At 40.5% G+C, this 26,174-nt stretch overlaps 1 protein-coding gene across 1 annotated transcript in view; it reads left to right on the top strand.

The window, feature by feature from the left end:
• Window positions 1-24,395, top strand: part of LOC149183957 (uncharacterized) — a 35,456-nt gene extending 11,061 nt beyond the window's left edge. The window contains exon 3 of the mRNA XM_089415158.1: window positions 24,264-24,395. Within this exon, the coding sequence (XP_089271284.1) occupies window positions 24,264-24,395 (132 nt within the window). The remainder of the gene's footprint in view (window positions 1-24,263) is intronic.
• Window positions 24,396-26,174: the final 1,779 nt, after the last annotated feature.

Here is a 26,174-nt window from a genome sequence, read left to right as displayed (position 1 = left end):
AATACCCAACACTTCGTCCAAATGCCTGAGGTGATCCTCCCAAGTTTTGTTGTAGACAACAATGTCGTCAAAGAAAACCAACAAATATTTCCGCAACTATTTGTTGAACACATGGTTCATGTGAGATTGAAATGTCGCGGGGGTATTGGTTAGCCCACATGGCATAATCAAAAACTCATAGTGCCCATAGTGGCACCTGAAATCAGTCTTAAGGATATGCTGCTTCTGAACTCGGAGCTGATGGTAGCCAGAGAAAAGATCTATCTTTGAAAAATACTTTGCTCCACTTAGTTCATCCACTAGCTTATCAATCCTTGGAATAGGGTATCAGTTTTTGATTGTTCTTTTATTAAGTGCCCAGTAATCAATGCACATCCTCAAGGTGTCATCCTTCTTCTTAGCCATCACCACCGAAGAAGCAAAGGGGCTAGAACTAGGATGAATGTGGCCCAATCTCAACAACTCTTTGATAGCCTTCTCAATTTCATCCTTATAAACCTTGGGATGACGAGAAGGACTGGTTATAACAACTTGCACCCCCTCTTCCAACACTATCACATGCTTAAATCCTCTATTTGGAGGTCTACCTAAAGGAATCTCTGCAAAAACTCTTTGATGTTTGCGGAGTAATTTCATCTAGATATTGTCTAGGCTGCTTTGGCTGTCTTTGGTAAGAAATGTAGCACTCTACTACCCATTCTCTGTCTCCATGCTGCAACACTGCCTCCATATGTCCTGGCTCTCCTAAACCTAGTCCTTAACTAGAGGAGCTCGACTATCCCCAAATACCATATCCACAAATGCAAATGCTGGACTTTTGTATCCATACACGATCTTGAAGGGTGTCATTCCAATTGACATGTGGTAAGTGGTGTTATAATAGTTTAAGCACTTTACCCATGCTTTTTGTTGGCTAGATACGTAGTTTTCGAGATAGCCCTCCAAACATTTGTTAACTATCTTGGTTTGTCCATAAGCATGTGGGTGGAAACTAGTACTAGGTGTTAGTTCTATCCCAACTAGTTTGAACAACTACTATTAGAATCCTCTTATGAACATACTGTCCTGCCACTCACAATGATCGTTGGCAACCCATGCAACTTGAATACCTCCCTGAAGAACAACTCTGCCACTTTTACTGCTGAACATTTGGAAGATATGGTGAAGAAGTGTGCTGTTGATACCTAATCCTTGTGATTGGGTGAATTTATGTAAATAAATAAATTAGAAATATGAACAGTCATCGGGAGATGAATTGAATAGTCTCTCCCTCATGTATATAATAAAGACCTACCTGATGGAATAATACAGTCAAATCATTTTTGCCTTATGGAGTTACTGCTTGGCCTGACATGGTATCAGAGCCAGCTCCCAAAATAGTTGTAACTCCCACTGCCCAGTGCTCTCTGTCCCCTGCCAACTGCTCTCTGTCCCCTCACAGTTGTTTGCTATATGCTGTATGCTGCTGCCAAAATTCTTTTGAACCATACGCTGCTTGTTATAAACGTTGGTAGCCTGCGCCTGACATTCACCTGAACGATGCAAATGTTCCTCTGCCATATTCTCTGCTGAAACGTTCCCAGCCATATCAGCATTTGGACAGACCCTGTATTGAATGTGTTGTTACGCTGCTCTCTGGTGTGGCTATTCTCTGGTGTCAAAGCGCTGCATATTGCGCTGCTCCTCCATCCTCAAATCCGGTATAGCATGACATCCTGCGAGTACACCCCGTCCTGGTTTGCTCACATGTCCTTAGCCAGCTTGATGCCTTCCACTGTAATTACATTTCCAGCATAATCCACTGTCTCTACCAGCGGCCGAGCACGTCAATCACGTTGTTGTCAAATATAAAGGAGATGAGCATATGAATAAGGCAAGAAATGTTTGAACCACCGGGAATTTGTTGCAGAACTGTGTAAAGACCAACAATGATGTTAAAGCATGGCTACTCAGCGTGGTGTTAAAGTGTGGCTTCTCAGCGTGGAGTGGTTTTTGTGCCGGCTTCAATACAAAACGTTCATTCTCTGTGTAAGGACAATTGCTGTTCAACTTGCCTTTTACCAACATATACAAAATTTCGTTTACAAAAGAGCTGCAGTATTGACAAAATCTTTAGTATTCGCTTTAGCGTCCACACGCTGTTTCTCTGTGGTTATAGCGCTGTTTATGGGATTCATTCATGTCATTTCGAGCTACGGTTGCTGATGGTTATTGTTTGGCTGCGATATTCTTTTTTCTGTTTCATACATAGTGGATAAACCCCATATTCGTTGGGCATTCCTTATTGTATAATTTCTGACATGGTATTCTCCTTTTGTCTTAAAGTCCAACATAGCTTTGCCTTGCTGTACTTAATCTCTTCACATAAATGGCCGCTCATCAATTGGCAACGTGATTTTCATGGTAACGCTTGGTGATCTGAGATCAGTCTCAGTGTTGTACTTCTCAATTCCTATAGCTGGGAGATGAGCATACTTGTTAGGTTTTTAGTTCTAAGAGGCTGGTATTGTGGTATATTAAAGTTGCTGTCTTTGTATGCGTTGAAGTTCTTGGCATTATATTAACAATAGTCTTATTGAACGCTGAAGTGTTTGACATAAAACATTGGTAACATTGGTATTGAACGCTGAAATTTTTTGGCCATACGTTGAAGTTTTTTTGGCCAAGCGTGGTATACAAGTTGACTTTGCTGTCCCATCATATCAGATGTATATTGTTTCCCATTAAGAGTAAAATTTTGCAGCAGAAAGTTTTTTTGTTACAGAATGCATTCAATCATATCCATGGTGGGAATAGTTCTCACTGGCAAGGAGAACTATCCTGAATGGTCCCGGATGATAAAACACACCCTCATTTTCAATGAGTTGTGGAAAGGAGTGTGTGTCGGAGACGGAGACAATGAACCAGTACAGCCTACCTCAGACAAAGAGCTCGTCATTTGGGAAAACAAGAACAACAAAGCTTATGCATTAATCGCAACATCTGTAAATGAAGAGGTGAGTCACCATATTTCGTCATATTCCACTGCCTTTGAAGCCTTACAAACGCTGAAAGAAATCTATGACTCACATTCTGCACTTGAAGTTGTTCAACTCATGATTAAACTCTTCACTCTTGAACTGCAAAATAATGATCTTCTTGCTCTTGCATCTGAAGTAAAGTCTATAATGCATGATATCAAATCCACTAAGGTTGAATTGGATATTCCTCTTATCGCTTTTCTCAAGGCACTTTATCCTACTTACTCCAATTATCTTGAGTCATTGCAACCAAATGGAAATCTCAAAGATATAACCTTTGACTCTCTTGTGAAAAAGTTTGCTAAAAGAGAGAAAGCTTTTGGAAAGAAGACAACCCCTGAATCTTCTGAAGAGACTGTGTGCCTTGCTCATAAAGAAAAGCATCCTGCTCAAGATTCTACAAGAGGAAGAGGTGGACGAAGAGGAAGAGGAAGATATTTCAGAGGCAGGGGGGCAGACATTCTCAAGGAGAAAAGGCAGATTTGCACTGTATTCGCTGCAAAAGAAATGGATCACATGATGCCTCTACATGCAAGCTACCATGGGACAAAATTGAGCAGAAAAGAAACCAACAGAAAGGTAAAACTGATGATACAGACAAAGGTAAAGCACCTGAATCCGCTCACTATGTTGTGGCACAATGTAACATTGGAGTAAATGAAGATTTATTTAATGCTTCACTTGCTTCTTGGAAAAATGATTGGTTGCTTGATTCAGGAGCAACCTGCCACATGACTCATAGAAAAGATTTTTTTGAAGATTTCACTGACAATGTTGATGGAGCAGTATACTTTGCAGATCAATCAAAAATCAAGCCATCAGGGCTTGGCACAATCAGGCTTAAACTGCCTGGTCTTCTAGACTTTCTTCTGCATCATGTTCTATATCTCCCACAGATCAAAAGAAACTTGCTATCCTTGGTCCACATCTGCTAGCAAGGTCACTCCATTTATATGTTTGATGGCAAGCTTGAGGTAAGAAAAGCATCTGACCACTCACTTGTCATGAGGGGAATAGAAGAAGAAAGGCTTATCAAGCTGCAAGGAACCTCTGCTCATGCACAACATTTCTCATACAATTCTCATCATGAAGAAGGTACACTTCCATCAAGTTTATTATGGAATGCTAGATTTGGACATTTGAACTATGACAGTCTCCGCATGTTGAAGAAAAATGGTGTTGCTGGTTTGCCTACAATTCCTAGGAAACTTAAGCAATGTGATGCTTGCATTTTAGGAAAGCATAGCAAACAGTGTTTTCATGATTCACATTCAAGATTACATAGAAAACTTGAACTCATTCATTCAGATTTATTTGGTCCAATGCCTGTTCCTTCTGCAAATGGAAATAAATATATCATGACATTTATTGATGACTACACCAAAATGTGTTGGGTTTATTTATTGAAGAACAAATCTGATGCTTTTCAAACATTCAAGAATTTTCATAAATGGATTGAAAATGATGCACAATCTCATATTGGGTCTATTCACACTGATAATGGAAAAGAATACACATCAAATGAATTTGAAAACTATCTTCGCCAACATGGGATCAAACATTAAACAACTATGCCTTATAATCCCCAACAGAATGGTGTAGTTGAAAGAATGAATAGGACAATCTTAAATATGGTACGATCTATGCTCTTCTTCAAGAATGTAAAGATAATGTTTTGGGCTGATGCTGTTCTATGTGCTGCATATATAAAGAATAGATGTCCATCTAATGCTATTAGAAACAAGACTCCTTATACCACATGTTCCTTTGGTAAAGAATCTCAGGGTCTTTGGTTCCACCTGTTATGCCTTGATACCAAAGGTACATAGAAACAAACTTGGTGCTAGAAGTCGTAAGTGTATCTTTATGGGATATTCAAACACCTCCAAAGCATACCGCCTCTATGATGAAGTAAATAAGAAGTTTGTTGTATCTAGAGATGTAATTTTTCTTGAATCATCCAAAACTGACAATGTTGTTGAGTGGCAACTTGATCGCTTGGATAGATTCGCAAAAGCAAAATCATTTCAAGAATTTGATAATCAGATTCCACATCTTGAAGGGGGATTCCTATACTAGATCAACATGTGGAATCTTCTTCTGAAGAACACTCTCCCCCGCATGAAACTCCAACAACGGATGATGCTTTAAGTGATGTAATTGATAGAATTGGGAGACTCAATCTTGATTCAGTCCCAACTCAATTAGCGGAGCAGCCTGGACCATCTAAAAAAGGTCTCCCAAAGTGGGTGACAAAGACACTTGAAAGTGTTCATCCTGATGAAGTTGGAAAGACAGGAACCAGAAATTCAAACCGGCAAAATGGCGGCGATGTAGATGACTCTAATTCACCTGTTGATATGGATGTTTCTTATGATTGTGAATTGAACTTGTCTACAGATTTTGAACCAACTTCTTTCAAAGAAGCTGCTTCTCATGATGAATGGAAAGAAGCGATGCTTCTCATGATGAATAGAAAGAAGCGATGCAAAAGGAGTATGATGCCCTCATAAAGAACGACACTTGGAAGCTGGTTGATCCTCCATTAGGAACCAAACCAATTCGCTGCAAGTGGGTCTACAAGAACAAGTATAAAGCTGATGGCTCACTTGACAAGCACAAAGCTAGGCTTGTGGCAAAAGGTTTTGCACAGAAGGAAGGGGTCGATTATGAGGAGACTTTTGCCCCCACAGCGAAATGGGCTACCATCCGGATACTCTTTGCACTAGCAGCTCAGAACGGTTGGAAAGTCCATCAAATGGATGTAAAAACTGCTTTCTTGAATGGAGATCTAAAAGAGAATGTTTTTATGTCCCAGCCTGAAAGGTTTTCTGTGAAAGGACATGAACATAAAGTATGCAAACTAGTGAAGTCCTTGTATGGCCTCAAACAAGCACCGCGAGCCTGGTATGAAAAACTAACTGAGCATCTTCTGAAACTCAATTTCAAACATTTTGATCTTGATGATGCAACTTTATTTGTCAAGAAAGTTGGCAAAACAGTTGTATATCTTGTGGTATATGTAGATGATCTTTTGATGACAGGGAACAATGAAAGCTACATTGCATCCATAAAGAAGGAATTTGGGAAAAGTTTTGAAATGACTGATTTGGGCTATGTTCATTACTATCTTGGCATTGAAGTAACCCAACATCCAAAGTCCATATTTCTTTCTCAAAAGAAATACATTGGAAATCTGTTGAACAGGTTTGGCATGACAGAGTGCAATCCTCTTACTACTCCAATGGAACAAAACTTAAAGCTCACATCTATTGAAGGAAAAGAATTTGAGGATGCAACAAAGTATAGACAATTTGTAGGAAGTCTCAACTACCTAACTACCACCAGACCAGACATTTCGTTTGTTGTTGGAATCCTCTCCAGGTTTATGCAAAAGCCTTGTGAGGGACATTGGTCTGCTGCAAAAAGAGTTCTAAGGTACTTGAAGGGAACTCAAGACTTTGGAATCAAGTATACAGAGGTGGACGACTTCAGCGTGATTGGATACTCTGATTCAGACTTCGATGGAGTCAAAAAAACCGGGGTATCAACTTCAGGATATGCTATGAGTCTTGGATCAGGAGCTGTCTCCTGGAGATCACGCAAACAATCAGTTCCAGTAGATTCCACAACAGAAGCAAAATACGTGGCAGCAGTTGAAGCAACAAAAGAAATTGTGTGGCTCAGGAAAATTCTTGAAGATTTGTAGGTAAAACAAGTACAATCAACTCCACTCATGATTGACAATACCTCTGCAATAAAGTTGGCCAAAAACCCAAAGTTCCATGATCGAACGAAGCACATCAATACTAAATATCATCTGATTCGACATCATGTTGAGGCCAAAACAATCCATCTCCGTCATTGTTCCACAAATGAGCAAATTGCAGACATCTTCACCAAAGCGCTTGGAAGAGAAAAGCTTGAACGATTCAGAATGATGCTTGGACTCACCAACATCCCTTCAGATTAAGGGGGGGAATGTTGACACCTAATCCTTGTGATTGGGTGAATTTATGTAAATAAATAAATTAGAAATATGAACAGTCATCGGGAGATGAACTGAACAGTCTCTCCCTCATGTATATAATAAAGACCTACCTGATGGAATAATATAGTCGAATCATTTTTGCCTTATGGAGTTACTGCCTGGCCTGACATGTGCAAACTTGGTGAGCCTATCCACCACCACATAAAGACAATTCTTCCCTTGCACCTGGGGCAATCTCGTGATGAAATACATGGAAATGCTTTCCCGTTTTTGCTTCAGGATGGGAAGTGGTTGAAGCAACCTTGTTGGATGACTATGCTTTGATTTGTTTTGTTGGCGGTCATTGCATTCTCTCACAAACCTCAAAACATCTGTCTTGAGGCCTTTCCATGTGAACCTCCCCTTGATATGCTCATAGGTTTTCAAGTATCCTTGGTGACATGCTAGAGATGCATTGTGTGTTGCCTACATGATCTTTTCTTTGAGTTGAGATTCCGACACCAAGTAAATCCGATCTTTGCAGTAAGTAATGTCATCAATGACACGGTAGTAGTCTTCGTGGACTAGCCCATCAAGGATCTCACGAGCAAATTTGTTTTTGGAGAATTCCACTAGGAGGGATTTCCAGTCTTCCATATTCTCTATGAGAGGGTGGATGGCATTTTGGAAAGGGCATCTGCTACCACATTGTTCTTGTCCTTCACATACTCAATCTCAAAATCGTATGCCTATAGTTTGCTGATCCACTTATGCTGCCTTGTGCTCAATTCCTTTTGCTCCATGAGGAATTTTAAGTTGTTATGATCAGTATTAACTTTAAACTTGTGCTGGCTAGGCTCGTGAACGATTGTGGACTGTCTGGCGACCCGCAACTATCGAGTTTCACTGTGCATGCCTATGTGGAGAGACTACATTGTGGACTAGCGTGAAGCTGGAATGCAACACAGAGCTCGCCCTTTAAGTTTGAAGTTGACCAATCCAATATTGGCAGGGAGGCATCACACATGGACATTACAATTCTGCAACATCAATTCAGAGAGATGCTTCATCATTGTAGGAATTGATGGTCCGTACATATCAGCATCCAAGAGACCAATTTTCAGTCTACATTTGACAACAAGAGTAACTGCTAAGCTCACTGCAGTGGTAGATTTCCCAACTCCACCTTTTCCAGAGGCAACAACTATTATGTCTTTGACCCCGTAAATGGCAACCCTATGAAACAATGGCCTTCCTTTCCTGGGAATTGCTGCTTATTCCTCTGTCCCTGCTCCAAAGGCGAAGTCTCTTGTGAGGGACAGTGCTCCATGGTAACTTCATTTTCAGTATTTTAGACGTGTGCTTAATACAGTGCTCGATAGACTTATACGAGGCTGACTGTCCACTTTTCAGTCACTGAATGGTGGATGTGTACACTGTTATTGTGGTAAGTTGTTATGAAGGCGTAAGATTGCTAGAGATCGATCTCATTGAAAAAGCAATGAATCACTGTGAGGAGATTAGGCAACGTGGAGATTTGCAGCACCTGCGTTGAGATCCCTGTGGAGGTAACCCAACAACATGTAGTCACCGCCGATCTCATTGAAAAAGCAGTGAATGATTGCGAGGAGATTAACCAACGTGGAGATTTGCAGCACCTGTGTGGAGATCCTTGTGGAGATAACTCAACAACATGTAGTCACCGTGGAGAACCCTGTGGAGATTAGCCAGCATGGAAAACCTATATGGACTGTGCACCCAAAAATTTCCAAAAAGACCATACGTATGATGACTTATGGAGAGTTAGATTCTGCCTTGAGTACTTGCGTTGAAGAATTTGCAGTGCGTTAAAAAACGCTGCCTGAGAAAGAATACCACCGTGAAGCCTCTTTGACTGATTTGTCGTCGAGTACCGGGCGTTCAAAGTGATACTGCATAATCAAATGAGTTATCGTGAAGTAAATACATCAAAGTCGTGAAGTCATGAAATTAGTGAGTGGTATAAAATCACGAGTGTTAAAATATTACTTTATTACTCATAAAATCATGAGTTTTAAAATCATGAGTGGAAGATAAGTGCACGACATTTCATTGTGAAGGTGGATTAGTCTTAAGTTTAGAAGTGGATTATTTGTTAGTGGTGAAAAGGTTTATGCAAATAGAATTATTATAATAGTTCTTGTGAGGAGAGAGAATAAGTGGAATAGGAAAGAGAATTAGTGTATAAGGTGAAAAATAAGTGGAATGTGGTCATAAAACGTTGAAAATTGAAATGTCTTGAGAGTTTGATGTCAGAGACAAAGTTGAAGTCATTTTTTAGTGGAATGTTGAGAGTTAAAGTCACTTGTAATGTAAGTGAGTAAAGAGTTTAAGTCAATCAAGTCAAAGTCAAGGTCAAGCTAGAGTCATTGATTGTAATTGGGTGCATGATCGGTGGAGCCCGACACCCTAAAGTAATCATTAAGTAAAATTGATAGGGGTTGAGTTCTTAACAGTCAAATAAGAAGTCATATGCTCATTACATCTCATTGTAAAATCATTAACCTGGGTGAATTTTCGGTGGTAGCTGATACCCTAAACTTGTCAAATCAAGTGAACAAAGCAAAGAAAAGCACAACTCTAAGATCAAGCGAGCGTGGAATTCAAGAAAGCAAGTTTAAGCAAACAAGTTCAAGCGAGCGAGTTTGAAAAATCAAGCAAGTGTTAAAATTAATGAGCGTGAGTTCAAATGAAGCAAAACATTCCATTAGAGGTTCTTAACAATTTGATACTATCCTCTGCTGAGGACACAGTGAAAATCAACAAAGCGATTCTTGCTGATATCAAAAAGCATCTACATTATGCACATGAGACCATTGAATTTCTCCAACTTGAATCACAACTACAACGTGATGAGATGCAACAGAAGGGTCGTGTTTCAAAGCCTTTCAACAATACAAATTCAAATGCAGAAGATGATGATTCCAAGCCAGTCAACCATACAACTTCAAGTGTAGAAGTTGTCCATGATCAAGTTCAACTTTCTTATTCCAAGCCAATCATCAAACTGTGGGAGGAAATCCAATGTAACAAAAATCAACGTGGTTTAGGATATGACAAAGATGACAACAACTTGCATATCCCAAATTATTCAAAACCAATCAAGTTTATTAGTGGAGGATTTCTTGATCAAGTAACATCAGAAAGCAATGAGAAAGTTGAAGAAAAGCCCAAATGCCAACATTGTCAAAGAACCGGTCATATGGAAGATCATTGTTTTGATCTCCATCCTTGTCACCATTGTGGCAAGAAAAATCACTCATCAGAAAGATGTTGCAAACAAAACCAACCAGCTAGATTGAAGATCAATTATGCATGGATTGATCCTTGGGAGTGGTCATCTATAGTCAAACGATTGTATATGTTTTATCGCAGAATTCATTCTCAGATATTGCAGCCAATAGTCAAATGAAGATGGTACTCTCATGTGTTTGGAAGGGAGAGTACAAGAGTGAAACTCTCATACATATGAAACTCATAGTTAGCCCACATGGCATAATCAAAAACTCATAGTGCCCATAATGGCACCTGAAATCAGCCTTCAGGATATGTTGCTCCTGAACTCGGAGTTGATGGTAGCCAGAGCAAAGATCTATCTTTGAAAAATACTTTGCTCCACTTAGTTCATCCACCGGCTTATCAATCCTTGGAATGGGGTATCAGTTTTTGATTGTTCTTTTATTAAGTGCCCAGTAATGAATGCACATCCTCAAGATGTTGTCCTTCTTCTTAGCCATCACCACTGAAGAAGCAAAGGGGCTAGAACTAGGATGACTGTGGCCCAATCTTAGCAGTTCTTTGATAGCCTTCTCAATTTCATTCTTATAAATATTGGGATGACGATAAGCACTAGTTATAACAACTTGCACCCCCTCTTCCAATACTATCACATGCTCAAATCCTCTATCTAGAGGTCTACCTAGAGGAATGTCTGCAAAAACTTTTTGATGTTTGCGGAGTGATTTCATCTAGATACTGTCTAGGTTGCTTTGGCTGTCTTTGGTCAGAAATTTAGCACTCTACTGCCCATTCTTTGTCTCCATGCTGCAACACTGCCTCCATATCTCCTGGCTCTCCTGAACCTAGTCCTTAGCTAGAGGAGCTCGACTATCCCCAAATACCATATCCACAAATGCTGGACTTTTGTATCGATATAGGGTCTTGAAGGGTGTCATTCCAATTGACATGTGGTATGTGGTGTTATAATATTTTAAGCACTTTACCCATGCTTTCTGTTGCCCAGATACATAGTTTTTGAGATAGCCCTCCAACCATTTGTTAACTATCTTGGTTTGTCCATCAGCCTGTGGGTGGTAACTAGTACTAGGTGTTAGTTCTGTCCCAACTAGTCTGAACAACTACTCGCAGAATCCTCGCATGAACATACTGTCCTGCTGCTCACAATGATCGTTGGCAGCCCATGCAACTTGAATACCTCCCTGAAGAACAACTCGACCACTTTTACTGTTGAATATTTGGAAGATATGGTGAAGAAGTGTGCAAACTTAGTGAGCCTGCCCACCACCACATAAATAAAATACTTCCCCTGCACCTGGGGCAATCTTGTGATGAAATACATGGAAATGCTTTCCCGTTTTTGCTTCAGGATGGGAAGTGGTTGAAGCAACCTTGTTGGATGACTATGCTTTGCTTTGTTTTGTTGGCGGTCATTGCATTCTCTTACAAACCTCAACACATCTGTCTTGAGGCCTTTCCATTTGAACCTCTCCTTGATATGCTTATAGGGTTTCAAGTATCCTTGGTGACCTGCTAGAGATGCATTGTGTGTTGCCTACATGATCTTTTCTTTGAGTTGAGATTCCGACACCAAGTAAATCCGATCTTTGCAGTAAGTAATGTCATCAACGACACGGTACCAATCTTCGTGGACTAGCCCATCAAGGATCTCGCAAGCGAATTTGTTTTTGGAGAATTCCACTAGGAGGGATTTCTAGTCTTCCATATTATCTATGAGAGGGTGGATGGCATTTTGGAAACGACGTCTGCTACCACATTGTTCTTGTCCTTAACATACTCAATCTCAAAATCGTATGCCTATAGTTTGCTGATCCACATACGCTGCCTTGTGCTCAATTCCTTTTGCTCCATGAGGAATTGTAAGTTGTTATGATAAGTATTAACTTTAAACTTGTTCCTCACTAGGTACTGTCTAAACTTGGCTAGTGCATGCATAATGGCAGACACATTTTTTATCATATATAGAATAATGCCGCTCATAATCCTTGAGTTTGTGGCTTGCAAAGGCAATGGGGTGGTGATTTTGCATTAACACGGTCCTATCCCTGTCCCCAAAGCGTCACACTCAAGCACAAATGACTGAGTGAAATCTAGTAGTGCTAACACATGGCATGAACTCATTATTATTGGAAATTGTAACTAGGTTTAGTCTTCATAATGACCTATTTTGCAATCATGACATTGTATACTTTGTATAAAGAAAGAAAAAGAAGGAAGAAAAATATTTATATATAAAGCATGGGTTTCATGCTCAAATCTAGATCAAAGCATGTTCTTCGTGCTTTTAGGTCTTTCTAGGACAAAGAAGAAATAATGTCATTTGTCATAGTCCCATTTGGACTCATTGTAATAAGGAAAGATATTTATTTTATCAATAAAAAGCCATTTTTGTATCCAAAGGCCAAGTCGGCCCTAGTGTAGATCAAGTCAGCCTAAAGGAGGGTGATTTGACCCTTAAGAAAGGCTATATAAAGGAGGAATTCGGCTCACTTGGAGGACATCTCATCTCAAGTTAGATCTACAACAGCGAAGAAGAGAAAGAGTAGTTGGGAGGATGAAGAAGAGGAGCAGAAGTCAAAATCTTTGGAAGATTATATTTTCTTGCCCACACGTGTGAAGTTGCTAGGGGTTGTGAAGTTGCAGGAGGCTGAAATTGCAGGGCCGAAATTTGGGGAAGTAGTTGTAGAGCCAAAATTATGGGACGAAGTTGTAGTAGGTCGAAGATTGGAAGTTGCCTTGAAGAAGACTTTGTTGACGGGATGACTTGGTACTTGGGAGGATTTTGGGCTTTGGTCTTTGGGTCTTGGAATCCTCTTTGTAAGCAGATTTTGAAAGAAGAGAAGCATTTTTCTGGGTTTTCCCTTGTTAATTTGGTAACTCAGTGACAAATTCCAATCATGGGACTAGATTCCTCTTTCTGAGAGGGACCAATTTTGACCCTTGAAGCACTTGATTTGGACAAGAGAAAGTGTATTTTTGAAGTGAAGCCCACAATGTCCAAATTGTCAAGGTCGGCTTAAAGACAAATCAACCTTCTTCCAACACATATAAATACAAATCAAGGAGCCTAATTTTAGACATCATCATTGTTGGAATTTCTAAGTCTAACTGCTAGAAATCCTTCATGTACTTTCTGATTTATTTCTGCCTACTTGTTCTGTTTAATTAACAAGTTATTTACCATGTAAATACTGAAAATAAATACAAGTACATGCTCAACACATTACAGATCATCAACTGAAGGAAAAACAAACACACAAGTGACACTGTTGTTTTTGGACTAATGTCCTCGGAAAAACCCAATGCGAGAAAACTGGTGCAACTATCTGAGGGTTTTATTATTAAGCAGTTTCAGAATACAATCTGGGTGCCAAACCGGCTCACCCAACAGAGAATGATCTCGACAGTAGTACCTCTCAGTTGGAGACAGATATTCCGGCTAAAACCCCGGATGAACAATCCCACAGCTCTCAGCTCCAATCTGCCCCACGAAATCCCCAGCGTTTGCCTTTAGGGACTGCGTTAGCCTCTCTAGCTCAGCGTCACCCCAACTCGCCTTGCGTCAGCCTTTGGAGGCACTGCGTTAGCCTCTAGAGCCTTTGTGTCACCCACACTGGCTCTCTCTGGCACTGCGCAGCTCCTGGCTGCCTCTGCGTGGGCCCTGACTGGCTCTACATGGCCTTTAGCTGGCTCTGCGTCCCTCTCTCCAAGCTTCTGCGTTGATGCTCCCGGTACCCTCTTTGCCTCTCTGCTTCTGTATTCATTGCCCCTCAGCTGCAACTCTGATCACTCCTTCGATTTCCTCAGCAAGCCCTGCCCTAGAAAATCGAATTCTTGATCAACTCGGTGTGTTCTCCAAGTGACCCTCAAGCCTTCTCTTATACTTTTCTTGTTGACAATTCAACGGCCGAGATTAAGTCCCTAATCAACGACTAATATTAGATTTGGCTTGATCCATGACTTTTGGACCATTCTAACTTAGTTTTATATTAATTCACATTAATATTTTATTTTCCCTAAGTTTAGACTTAGGGACTTCATTAAAAATATTAATTATTTTAATATCTCCCAAACTGTTTAGATTCTGCCCAAACCCTTTCTGGGTATTGGAGATCTCATGTGCTTTAGCCTCTCCACCAATTTTCGTGGCTAGAGCACATCCGATGCTACCCCAAATCAACACTCCCTCTTAGCGAGGACTGTGCTCTAGTAATACTCCTCACTGAGCATCACCCTGATCATCCGGCATCGATCCCTGTGTTGATGCTAGGCCTGCTGCCCAACATCCTCTGCACTGTTGCATCATGTACTGCTACCCATGGCCCTGCCACTGCCACTACTGCATCTGCACTGCAACCCCTCTCATCATGCTGCATCGTGCTGCCCATAGCACTACCACTGCTAACTGCTGCACTGCAACTCAGTTACTGAGAAGTAAGTAACTGATCTCCCAACTCTGACATCTCCGTCAGGCTAGAAACACTCTTGATGTTGAAGCTCCCTCTGTCACTGACAAGTGCTCCCTCTCTGACCTCTGCGTTGCTGCAACAACTTTGTGCATCTCGCACTGCTGCCTCACGCTGTCTTGGGACTCCTGCACTGTAGCTCCCTTTGTCGCTCCATCCGCATCCGTCTCTACTGACATCCGCCAGTCCTGCTACTCCTCTTTGGGGCTCTCGTAGCAAGGTATAATCCAAGAGGTTGGGTACCTTGAGGATCCTGCCCCTCATCGCTTGTAGTCCGTCTGACTATAGCTTGATGTCCCCCCACTTCCTCTCAAGTGGCGCATGAGCACTCATGGCACAGTCATCATCTGTTTCCACTTCTTTCTCCGCCCTTGCTGGTGCAGCCTTGGTCTCAGAAGCCTCTCCCTTGCTCTTCTTCCTCGGACACTGGCTCGCATAGTGACCCAATTCCCCACAGTGGAAGTAACTGAGCTTGGAGAGGTCCTTCTTCTTTCGTTTCTCTTGCTTTCCCTTAGATGCTAGGGCAACATCCTCCTCTTCCTCCTTGATTCCGACCCCCTTGCCACTGCTTCCCGCCTTGGTAAGCTTTCTGATCTCTTGGCGAAGAGTCACCCACAATTCCTCCCAATCTGGAAGGGTCGACCTGTCTAGTATGCTTTGGACAAACACCTCCCAGTCTTCTGAGACTGTGTTCAGGGCTGTCCTCACCATCAATTCTTGATCCGGCATGGCCGCTGTGGAAGTCAGCGGATCCCGGATCTCCTTCAATCGACCGAGGAAGGTGTCGATCTGTTCTCCCTTCTGCATCTGGTATGACTGTAGCTAATTTTCTAGTAGCATCTTCCTCTGCACGGAAGTATGCTGATACAATTTCGTCAAGGCCTCCCACATCTCCTTTTCAGCAATATGTGGTACTACATGGTCCTTGACCCCGTTAAGGATGATGCTCTTGGCCCTCGCCATTGCTTCCTCATACTTATTGTTCTCAACTGGGTCAACTAGGATCGCTATCGTTTTCAAGGCGAAGTGCTTGAGATGATTCCTGTCTAGAACGGACAAGATTCTAGCCTTCCAGACTACGAAGTTTGAGGCTTCGTCCAGTCTGTCCTGGTCTCTTACCCCGTTCACTGCCATTTCGCTGCTCCTCTACTTCCCTTCTGGAAGTTCTTGGTGTGACTCCCTCTGAGCCTTGATTTCCCTCCTGGAAACCCCTCTGCCAATGTCGAGATGCCCCCACTTCGATCGTTAGTGCAGCTGCACCATTGATTCGGATTTCTTGGTTAGAAATCCTCGGTAGCAACTCCCTCCTCCTTGGTCTTGCCCTGTTAGGTATTGTTCTGACCACAGTACCCCACCAGCTTCACTCCGCAACTTACCCACAACCTCCTATGCCTCAGCAAACTGAAGGTTAGAGCTTCTAGGCTCTGCACAATCCCGACACCAACAAAATCCGCACCTCCTGGCCACGGGCGTCAATCCTTCCTGATTGAGAAAGATGACTGGGCATTGCGTAGGTCAGGTCTGCTCCCTTCTGCCACTGCGCTGATCCTCCTCCCAGCTCAAACTTGATGACGTAGGCACTACGTCACCCCTTCCTTGCTGCTTCTCCGCTAGGAACAACTTTTGTCACTCGGGACAACTGTTTCTGCTGCTGCTGCTCTGCTCGACTGATGCCCTCAGTTCTCCTGTGATCTGCAACCACCCTCTGATACCATGTTGGAATTTCTAAGTCTAACTGTGAGAAATCCTTCATGTACTTTCTGATTTATTTCTTCTTACTTGTTCTGTTTAATTAACGAGTACATGCTCAACACATTACAGATCATCAACTGAAGAAAAAACAAGCACACAAGTGACACCGTTGTTTTTGGACTAATGTCCCCGGAAAAACCCAATGCGGGAAAATCGGTGCAGCTATCTGAGGGTTTTATTATTAAGCAGTTTCAGAATACAATCTGGGTGCCAAACCGGCTCACCCAATAGAGAATGATCTCGGTAGTAGTACCTCTCAGTCGGAGACAAATATTCCGGCTAAAACCCCAGATGAACAATCCCACAACTCTCAGCTCCAATCTGCCCCACGAAATCCCCAATGTCTGCCTCTAGGGACTGCGTCAGCCTCTTTGGCCCAGCATCACCCCAACTCGCCCTGCGTTAGCCTCTGGAGGCACTGCGTCAGCCTCTAGAGCCTCTGCGTCACCCACACTGGCTCTCTCTGGCACTGCGCAGCTCCTGGCTGCCTTTGCGTGGGCCCTGACTGGCTCTGCGTGGCCTCTAGCTGGCTCTGCGTCCCTCTCTCCCAGCTTCTGCGTTGATGTTGCCGGTACCCTCTATGCCTCTCTGCTTCTGTATTCACTGCCGCTCAGCTGCGACTCTGATCACTCCTTCGATTTCCTCAGCAAGCCCTGCCCCAGAAAGTTGAATTCTTGATCAACTCGGTGTGTTCTCCAAGTGACCCTCAAGCCTCCTCTTATACTTTTCTTGTTGACAATTCAACGGCCGAGATTAAGTCCCTAATCGACGGCTAATATTAGATCTGGCTTGATCCATGACTTTTGGACCATTCTAACTCAGTTTTATATTAATTCACATTAATATTTTATTTTCCCTAAGTTTAGACTTTTAGGGACTTCATTAAAAATATTAATTATTTTAATATCTCCCATACTGTTTAGATTCTGCCCAAACCCTTTCTGGGTATTGGAGATCTCATGTGCTTAAGCCTCTCCAACAATTTTCGTGGCTAGAGCGCATTCGATGCTACCCCAAAGCAACAATCATCACATCTTCTCATCATCTCTTCTTGGGTTCGATACATCTGAAATTGCAGGTCATATCTTCACATGTGCAAGTTAGCGGAAGGAGAAATTACAATTGGTTGAAATCTGAAACTTTTCTACACTTTGACCAAGCGTTGACCAGTGTTGACTTTGACTTTCTAGGCTATTTGAGTTCAGTCTTTTGGGAGGATTTTTGTTTGGATAGACCGAATTTTTGGGCACACAAACTGAGGCAATTGGAGCACTTTGACTGCGTTGACTTCAGACCTACAACTAGGGTTTTTGTTAGCCTCACACTCTCATAAAACAATCAATAAGTCCAAAATAAGAAATTATTAAACTTGGAATAATTTCTACTTGTCTATTCTAGAATGAGACTGTTCCTCAAACTTCGGAGTTTGTTTAGGTCTAGTTGGTTGAGAGATTCTCTCCAACTAGTTAGGCTCCTAGATTGGTGTGTGGTTGAGATGTTCTCTCAACCAAAGTGATTGTGTGTCCAAGATAGACAAACTATCTCGAGACATAATCTTGATGTATTTATATTTTATCATTCTCATTATTTGTATACATAGTATGCATTGAGGCTCATAAGCCTTTTCCGCCATGTCTTTGTCTCTCTTGAATTTAGGTTTTTATTTTCTTTAATATCCTTTAATTGGTATCAGAGCCATGGCTTGAAGCTGTGCGTTATTGAGGAGACAGTGACCTCCGCTGATGTGTAAAGTCCGTGAGGAATCTGAGACCTCTGCAAGATTTGCGTGGAGTGGAGTGAAGGAAGGGCCAAGAATGGCCAAAACTCGGATCAAGGCCGATCAATGTAAAATCAGGTTTTGAGAGAGAAGTGAAAGAGGGTACATGTTGGTGGTTGAATAAATTACAGAGCACGAGCTAGGAATTCAAAGGTATACTGCAGAAGTTATCTCTGTCATAGAAGGTTGATTTCACTCTGAAGAAATCGATACCAGATTCCCTAATTTCTTATCATTGAGTTGGTGCCATTAACGGTGGATGAGAGTGATGACTAGCGCATTCATTCGAAGTCGAAAGATTAAGCGAGGAAAAATTGTGTTGTTTACAATCATGGTCCTCGGCGCAACCATCGAATCCTACTGCATTTGTTGTTGTTGGTACAAATGTTTCAATCTTTGTGTCTCCTTTATTAGCAATTCATGTTGAACATCTTTGATTAACTTATCTTGAGCAAGTCCAATTATACGCTGCTTGAGAACCTGATTCTCTAAAGTCAAAATAAGGCGTCGTTGATTCAAGAAAGCCACCTCTTCTGACACTTCTGACACTTTAGCGTGTAAAGCACTGAGATTTCTTTCAAGTTCAGAAATGTACTAAAGTTTCCAAACACGAGAACGTTGAGCAAAGTGCTGCTTTGTTTGCTTTTGATCCACATCAGGATCATCTTGTTTGAAATGTGAGGTGTCCTTCCCTTCTAAACCTGAACTTGTGGCATCATGTCCATCACATTCTTGTTGTTCTTCTCGTTTAACCACGGAGGTTGTTGCACTTTCAGAATCTTGCGGAAGCGATGATGCTCCCAGATTTGCTATTTTACGACTCTCCCTTGCATTGTTTGAACTAGTGTTGCAGGAATCGTCCCCTGCCACAAGGATCCAAAGGCAGATCCGCGTCCTGTACGGATCCACCACCGATCCTTCAGCGGAACCCCGGATCAGAAAATCGGATTCGCGGTTCCTCCTTTTTTTGACGATTCCTGCAAAATTAGATTCGTGTGGGCCCAATCCTCAGCTCCTATTTCCCGATCCGCGGATCCAGAAAGGATCGGGTGCGGATCTGTGGAGGTTCGGGCGTGTATCCATCGCGGATTTGAGAGAAGGTGGATGGTTCCGCGAGGCTTTTTTTGTTTTTGGAAATTTCGAACTGTTTTGTGAGGAACTACACTTTCCAAATACTCTGAAGGTGCTCCTTGATGCTCCCTAGACGCTTCCTAGATGCTCCCTAATGGTAATGTTAAATTCTTAAAGTAAAAGTGACATTCTCCTTTATCTTTCATTTCCATCCTTCTACTTAAATTTTTAACATTACCATGAAATGACTCAGGATGTTTGAGAGTGGTTCCAACCTCATCTGACTTCATATGGAGAAAATAGAATTTCATATCCCATTCAAAATTCAGTAGACTTAATAGTTTTCAGGATCAATGGGATTGTGGTGTTTCATTGGATTATATCATGTATGAGGGCATGTGATTGGCATTTAATCAAGAGCAACAAGCCCTATATGTACCCTAGTGTTGGTGTTATTGATTGTTGAACTCCTTTGTCATGGCCTTAGCAATTATGTACCCTTCACTCAAGTCAAAATCATTGATCAGGCATGTTAAGCTTTCTCTACCATATTATAAGGCTTGGATTAAGCTGTTTGATCAAAATTAGGCAATGTTGACTAAAATCCCTATAGAATTGAAGTAGAGGCAAAGGCTAGACAAGAGATGCTGGAATAATTAATCATTGATGTACAATGGATGCCATATCTATCTTGAGTTATGTAAAAATATGCATGTTTTCATGTCTTCTACAACTAATTTGGTATTTTGGATGTTTTTTTAAATATAAATGCAAATATATATATATATATATATATATATATATATATAATAGACGCTTTCGAGATGCTTCGCTTCCTAGATTTTTGGAAAATGACGCTTCTGTGTCCCCGCTTCCAAAAAACGCCCCCGTTTCGTCCCCGCTTCGTGCAACATTGGTCCTAGCCCTCCAAAGGGCCACATTGGCACTTGTAGGGTGAATGTTGAGTGCCATGGACCTCCACCATAGCCAAGATTACTTCATGGATCCCTAACAACATTTGTTGATTGCTCATATTCCACCTATATGGGATGAGGGTGATGCACCTGGTTCACCATGCCCAATCGGCTCCACAGATGCGCCATACACTTGGCAGATGTTCCAAGATCTAGAGGATTGTTCCCCGCTGCAGAGGCAGGGCTTATGTCATCATTCTAGCCCTTATAGATGGTCTATAGGCACTTCCGATCCATTTGGAGACTCATGAGGATGATCTTGCGCCCCCACACCCACTTGGGAGCTCGACATGTTCTTGCTTGGAGAACAAAGGGCGTACCCCTTGCCCACTATGTTGAGAGTCTATTTCTACATCATGGCACTATTTGGACTTCATTAGGCCTCCTTAGAGGCCCAACGACTCACTTTGTTGATCGTTTGACACTCTTGAGAGGCGTATTCATGCATTATTGAGCTATTTGGTGGGCTTGTCACCAAATGTTATTGTTATTTTGCACATTATTATATTCTAGGGGCTAAATTAGGCCTAATTAGCTAAATCAAATTCATTAGGAAGGGTATAAATACAAGTGTGATGAATCATTTGGATCATCATCACTTGGTTTGGATCATTCTCTCTTGGGAGATTTTCGCTATTCTTTGGAGGATGAAATTGGATGGATGGATGATTTTTGATGTTTGGATCTCTTCATTTTTGTGTTGGAGTTTCTATATTGGCATATGATGATGATTGGATATACTTGTTCTCACATGTAAGCTCTCTTTTAATGCTAATTTGTCTTTTTCTTATGTCACATGCATGTTGCTTGGGATTTTCGCTATACTAGGCTGAAATTCGCTGCTTTTCTTGTGTGAAATGGTGGAAATTTGTCTTTTTATAGTGTTGTATCAGGTCATGGGCCATGTTTGAATAAGTGAATGTTCCTAGATATATTTCGTTGAAATTTTGTCTTGGTAAGTCATCACATATTGCATATTGAAGTATAAAGACCTTGAAGCAATTGTCCATGCCCTAATTGCCATGCAAAATTGTTTTATAGGCCTCCTTGACTAAGTGAATCCATTCCAATCATTGAAATATCCTTGACTTCATTTCCCCCAAAGGATTAGGCACTGGTCCTCCATAGGTGATCATCAAAAACATATTCTTTATCACCTCTCCCTCTTTCTTCTAGTTCTAGCCTCCATAGGGGACCTAGGGCATCACATTTCTCACAAGTTACCCATAAAAAAAAATTGATCTCCTAGCCTCTATTGCGTTGTTTTGTTTCCCAGGAGCCCTCCAAATTTGAAGCTATTCTGAAGGTGGGATCTTGAGATATTTCAAGCCCTAGCTCTGAGATTGATCCTTACCCTTTGTTGCCCCTGGCTAGTGTCGTCATTGGGATTATTGCATGAAATTCAAAGAAAATTTCTCCTTTAATCCCTTTCTCCCCCTCAATTAGGTCAAACACACCCTTGGTTGATCAATTCCATCCCCTTGACTTAATTTTGGGTTCACTTGGTCCCATGTGGTCCCACAACCTTTGAAGATAATTCCACAAAGACCACTTGGAATCCAAGTTTCCACAAGGATTTTAGGGTCTAGGAATCTCCTTGACAAGTCATATACTCAAACCCTAGCCCTTGGAATTCTCCTAAGCCCTTCCTAGAGAGCCTTTCATCTTGCCTTCCAAGCAAACAAGCCATATATTTGAGCCTCTCTTGTGAATAGGCTTCTAGTATCACCTTTCATCCTATCATTGATCCATTCATCTTTGTGATCCTTATTATATTGGGTCTCCTCCCACTGGTGAAAACCTGTAAAGAGCAGGGAGCCTTAGGTGAGGTGACAGTGGGGTATAGTTCCTTTGTTGCCCTATAGGACCCCTGCTAGTTTGAGCGGTAATAGGTTTCATACATCGACCCCTCTTCCTCTCTCTCACTGTCCACAAATGCATTTTTCTCGAAGGGGTGCGTATTCCTCTTGGGGTGGCCCCCACTTCCCACTAAGAAATCGATTTGCCTTCTTTTTCCTAAGTTGGAGCCTTCTCAAGTCAAAAATGCCAAGTGGGTTCCTCCTAACCCACTTTTCCCAAGTCTATAATTGCAAAACTTCAAAATTGACAAATTGGTAATTACTTAGTAAAATTGCTAAGTAGGAACATCACAAGTAGCCATAGACAAGTGTATTTTCGCTTGTATGTGGTTATTATGGAAGGAGGGTGAAATTTTGGAGTAGTTTCTTCATACACAATTGTTTTCACTCAACAAAGGAGCGCTATATTTGGAGACTACCCTATTCTTATTTTCCTTTCTATTTTCTATCTTACCTATTCTTATTCTCTATATTGTAGAAAGCATGGAGGATGAAGAGCTAGTTATTCGTTTGTGTTGTTAAGTAGTAGAGCTTGTGATCTCTTCTCTTTTCTTCATTGCTTATTCTTTCTTGAGAGAGTGAGTTTGAGAGCTAGCAGACAATACCGATGACAGTGGAGTTTGCTTTGCTAGATTATGATTGTACCTATCCCATCTAATGGAGTTGGTTTGTATCTTGGAGTACTTGTCAAGGATTTATTCATCCTACAAACCTTGGTAATAAAGACGTTGAGTATTTTTCAGCAACTATCACTTGCGTTGTGATTATTATAAAGAATTATCAAGATATATGTTATTTAGTATAGACTTTTTTATCTATGTTACGGCTGCATAGTAACTCTTAATGTGATTTTGGGTATACACAGCACATTATTTTCAAACAATGAAATGATAGCTAGCAAGAGTAATTAGTTTTCTAAATTGTTTTAATTTCAAAATCTATGTTAACATTATTAAAAATTCACATGTTTATGATTTTGGGGCAGCATGAATAATTTGTTTCCTAAATAATTTAAAAAACTACATTATCAAGGTCATAATTTATGTGTTTACAACTTTGGGGGAGATGTTTAATACCATATAAACTTTCGAAAAAAAGCAAAGTGGGCCCTTCTTCCATTGGTATTATCTTTTTAATTTTAAGATAACTAAAAATGATGTTCTTAATTTTAAATATGCTTTTTAAAATTATAAAAATATTGTACTTTTTGTATATGGTGTTTCCCCGCCACATCTGGATCCTGGCTTTTCAAAAATGTGGTGGATCTGGATCAGTTTCATAGCAACATAGATTTAAAAGCATTTGTTGGAGAATAAACACATGGAACTATTTTTGAAGCCTATCATTTGAGTTCTGTTTCTTAAGTTTTTTTTTGTTTTCAGATCTGAGGTTCTTTGCATCTCCTCTTTTCCTGAAAACAAATTAATCTCTCTGTGAATTCCAATTCCAATTTAGAAAATGTTCACAGACAAATTTACATAATTGATCTTTAGTGACAGATTTCTTCGGTTAAGCCAGTTCAGCTTCAGGGACACTTATTAGCCTTACTATGCAATATTAGTTGTTAATATGACATTGAACTGATGAAGAAGTAAAATTAAACTAATTTTGGTAATCTGCTATCCATGGAAGGTCTATGGTGGATAACATACGAGTCTTTCTTTAAATTATGTTATTGGAAATATTTGCAAATGGCTATTAGTAGAATCTATCACATGAAAAACAAAATAGAAATTACTTCAATTGTTGTGTCTGGAAAATGCCTTCTCCAAGGCCTTTCTTTAAAATGTTAGGGTTCTCCTTACTATATATTACTTTGTGGCATGCCTTGTTGAGTTCTATTTAGCATTGTTTGCAAACTGAGTACATGAATTAGCTAGTGGTCTGAAAGAGGCATGGCAAAAAAATCCAGAACTGTTCACTAATGGATAATAAAATATCTTATAGTTTCCTCATTTTTGGAATTCCTACAATTTTTTTTCTTCTATGCTCATCTATTTAGTATTTCAATTATGTTTTATTTTGCTTATGGAAATTAGTAACTTATTGCGTACTTATTTCTTGGGTTGCATTGTAGAAAGAAATAACAGTAGCAAAACTTACAAATAGGGCACATGTATATGCTGTGGAAGGAGGGCCTCCAATGCTTTTTGATGTTGATGGACGAGGAAATGAGATATTCCCAACAGGTGCTGAATGCTTTCACTAATTTTTACACCATAATGTGGTTTGGTTGCACTCTTCCTACAATTGTTTGTACCATGTTGTTGTTTTCACCATTTGAAATTGACCATTCTTGTCTCCATTCTTGTCTTACCATATGTTTGTCAATATCATTCCTTATTATTTGCATTGTGCTCACTTTCTATCTCCTAGAAAATTGTTGCTTTTGTGAACATAAATTAATAGTTCTATCATGTAAGCAATTATATTTGTATGTACATGTTTGAAATGGAAACCTTACTTCAAACTTGAAAGAGTAGGAATTTACGGTATACACATATTACATTCATAGACACATAGGTGGAGAGGGAAAATAATGAACAAGCTTTTTTTGTGAATGCTACCATTCATTTTTCTCACACCATAAGTCACCTTAGTTGACATATTTATAGCACCTCAAATTGGTCACAACCTCCAATATTAATGCCACATGTAAGTGACATAAGTTTTCCTTCTAATAACACTATGGAGTGTTACCAATTTAACACCCACACTATGAACAAAAAATACTCTCTAAAATAAACAAACAAAGAAAGAATTGATGAGGAATGCCAAAGGTAAATTTTTTTCACTAACAGGATGGTAACAAAGACTTGACTACTAGATGCTCGTTTCCTCTCATAGATCTTGAACTGCCATGAGTGATCCATTACGTTGTTCTCACCCTTGTAAATTTAGAAGTTTGCCAATGCCACCTATTTATCTTTGATATCCATCCATGCCGAACAAAACTTCCATTGATCCCCTTGTTTGGAGACTCAACCAAGTAGAGAACCATTCAAGATTGGAAATCACCCGTCATTGGTGCTATCCTCTTAAATTCTTTGTTTTATTGTGACAAAACCTTTTGTTTCAAACAAAGGAAAGTTCAATAGAGCTAGAGACCCAAAAAACAAACTACTTGAGAGAGAAATCATCTCCAGGGTTAAAATCTGTATTATATTTTTATATAAATGGATCAGAATATCTAATTTCTTACTCATTAAACTCTTTTACAGGTTTATGACTGCTTACTGTTAGTTTTCAGATCTCGACACTTGGCATTTAATTCCTAGCATAAAACTTACTGAATAAACACATCGGTAGGTTCCTAACAAAATATTCAGTAGAAGCAAATTTAAATAATGATCTCAATCACAATGATACACACAAATTTATCCCCAACAAGTTTTTCATTAACAAATCCAAACATACGTGGGCTCCTGTCGTGGGATAATGACCTAGCTGAGAAATATAGATGCAATAACCTGGATCTGATCCAACAAATCTGCCCTATATTGATGCCCGATCTCTCCTGCAGATCTAGATCTCCAACGTCTTTGCACTCCCTCGGACCCAACACACAACTAATTGAAATGGTTCTCAATCTCGTGTTGCTGTTATGTGTCTTCTCCTTCTCCCTAGCCTTGCTTTTATAACTTTACGTTGAGCTAAAACCCCAATCCTAACCTTAATGTCAAAGTGATTAACGACCGAGATTAGATCTTGCCTCACTTGAGATCAATGGCTAAGATTAAAACTTACTCATAAAGGTAAATTACTTTACTTTTCCATATTTTCTATTAGCTCAATAAGCCAAGATATTAATATGTGCATTTTTTCTAAGTTAAACTTAGGTTAAATTACATCAGCAACTTGCTCAACCTAGAGCAAGAGCAAGCGTTCTAAGGACAATGTGGGTGACTTCTGCACCCCTAGACACAAGGCTCGTGCAAAAGTACCCACTCGAGCTACAAAAATCAATAGTTACCCCTCATTATATGAG

This window comes from Pinus tabuliformis, chromosome 3_2 (genome assembly GCF_031772625.1).
Source record: "Pinus tabuliformis cultivar Carrire ecotype Pingquan chromosome 3_2, CPIR1, whole genome shotgun sequence".
NCBI classification, from domain to species: domain Eukaryota; kingdom Viridiplantae; phylum Streptophyta; class Pinopsida; order Pinales; family Pinaceae; genus Pinus; species Pinus tabuliformis.
Note: the sequence above shows the minus strand (reverse complement) of the source record. Positions and strands in the feature narration are given on the sequence as shown.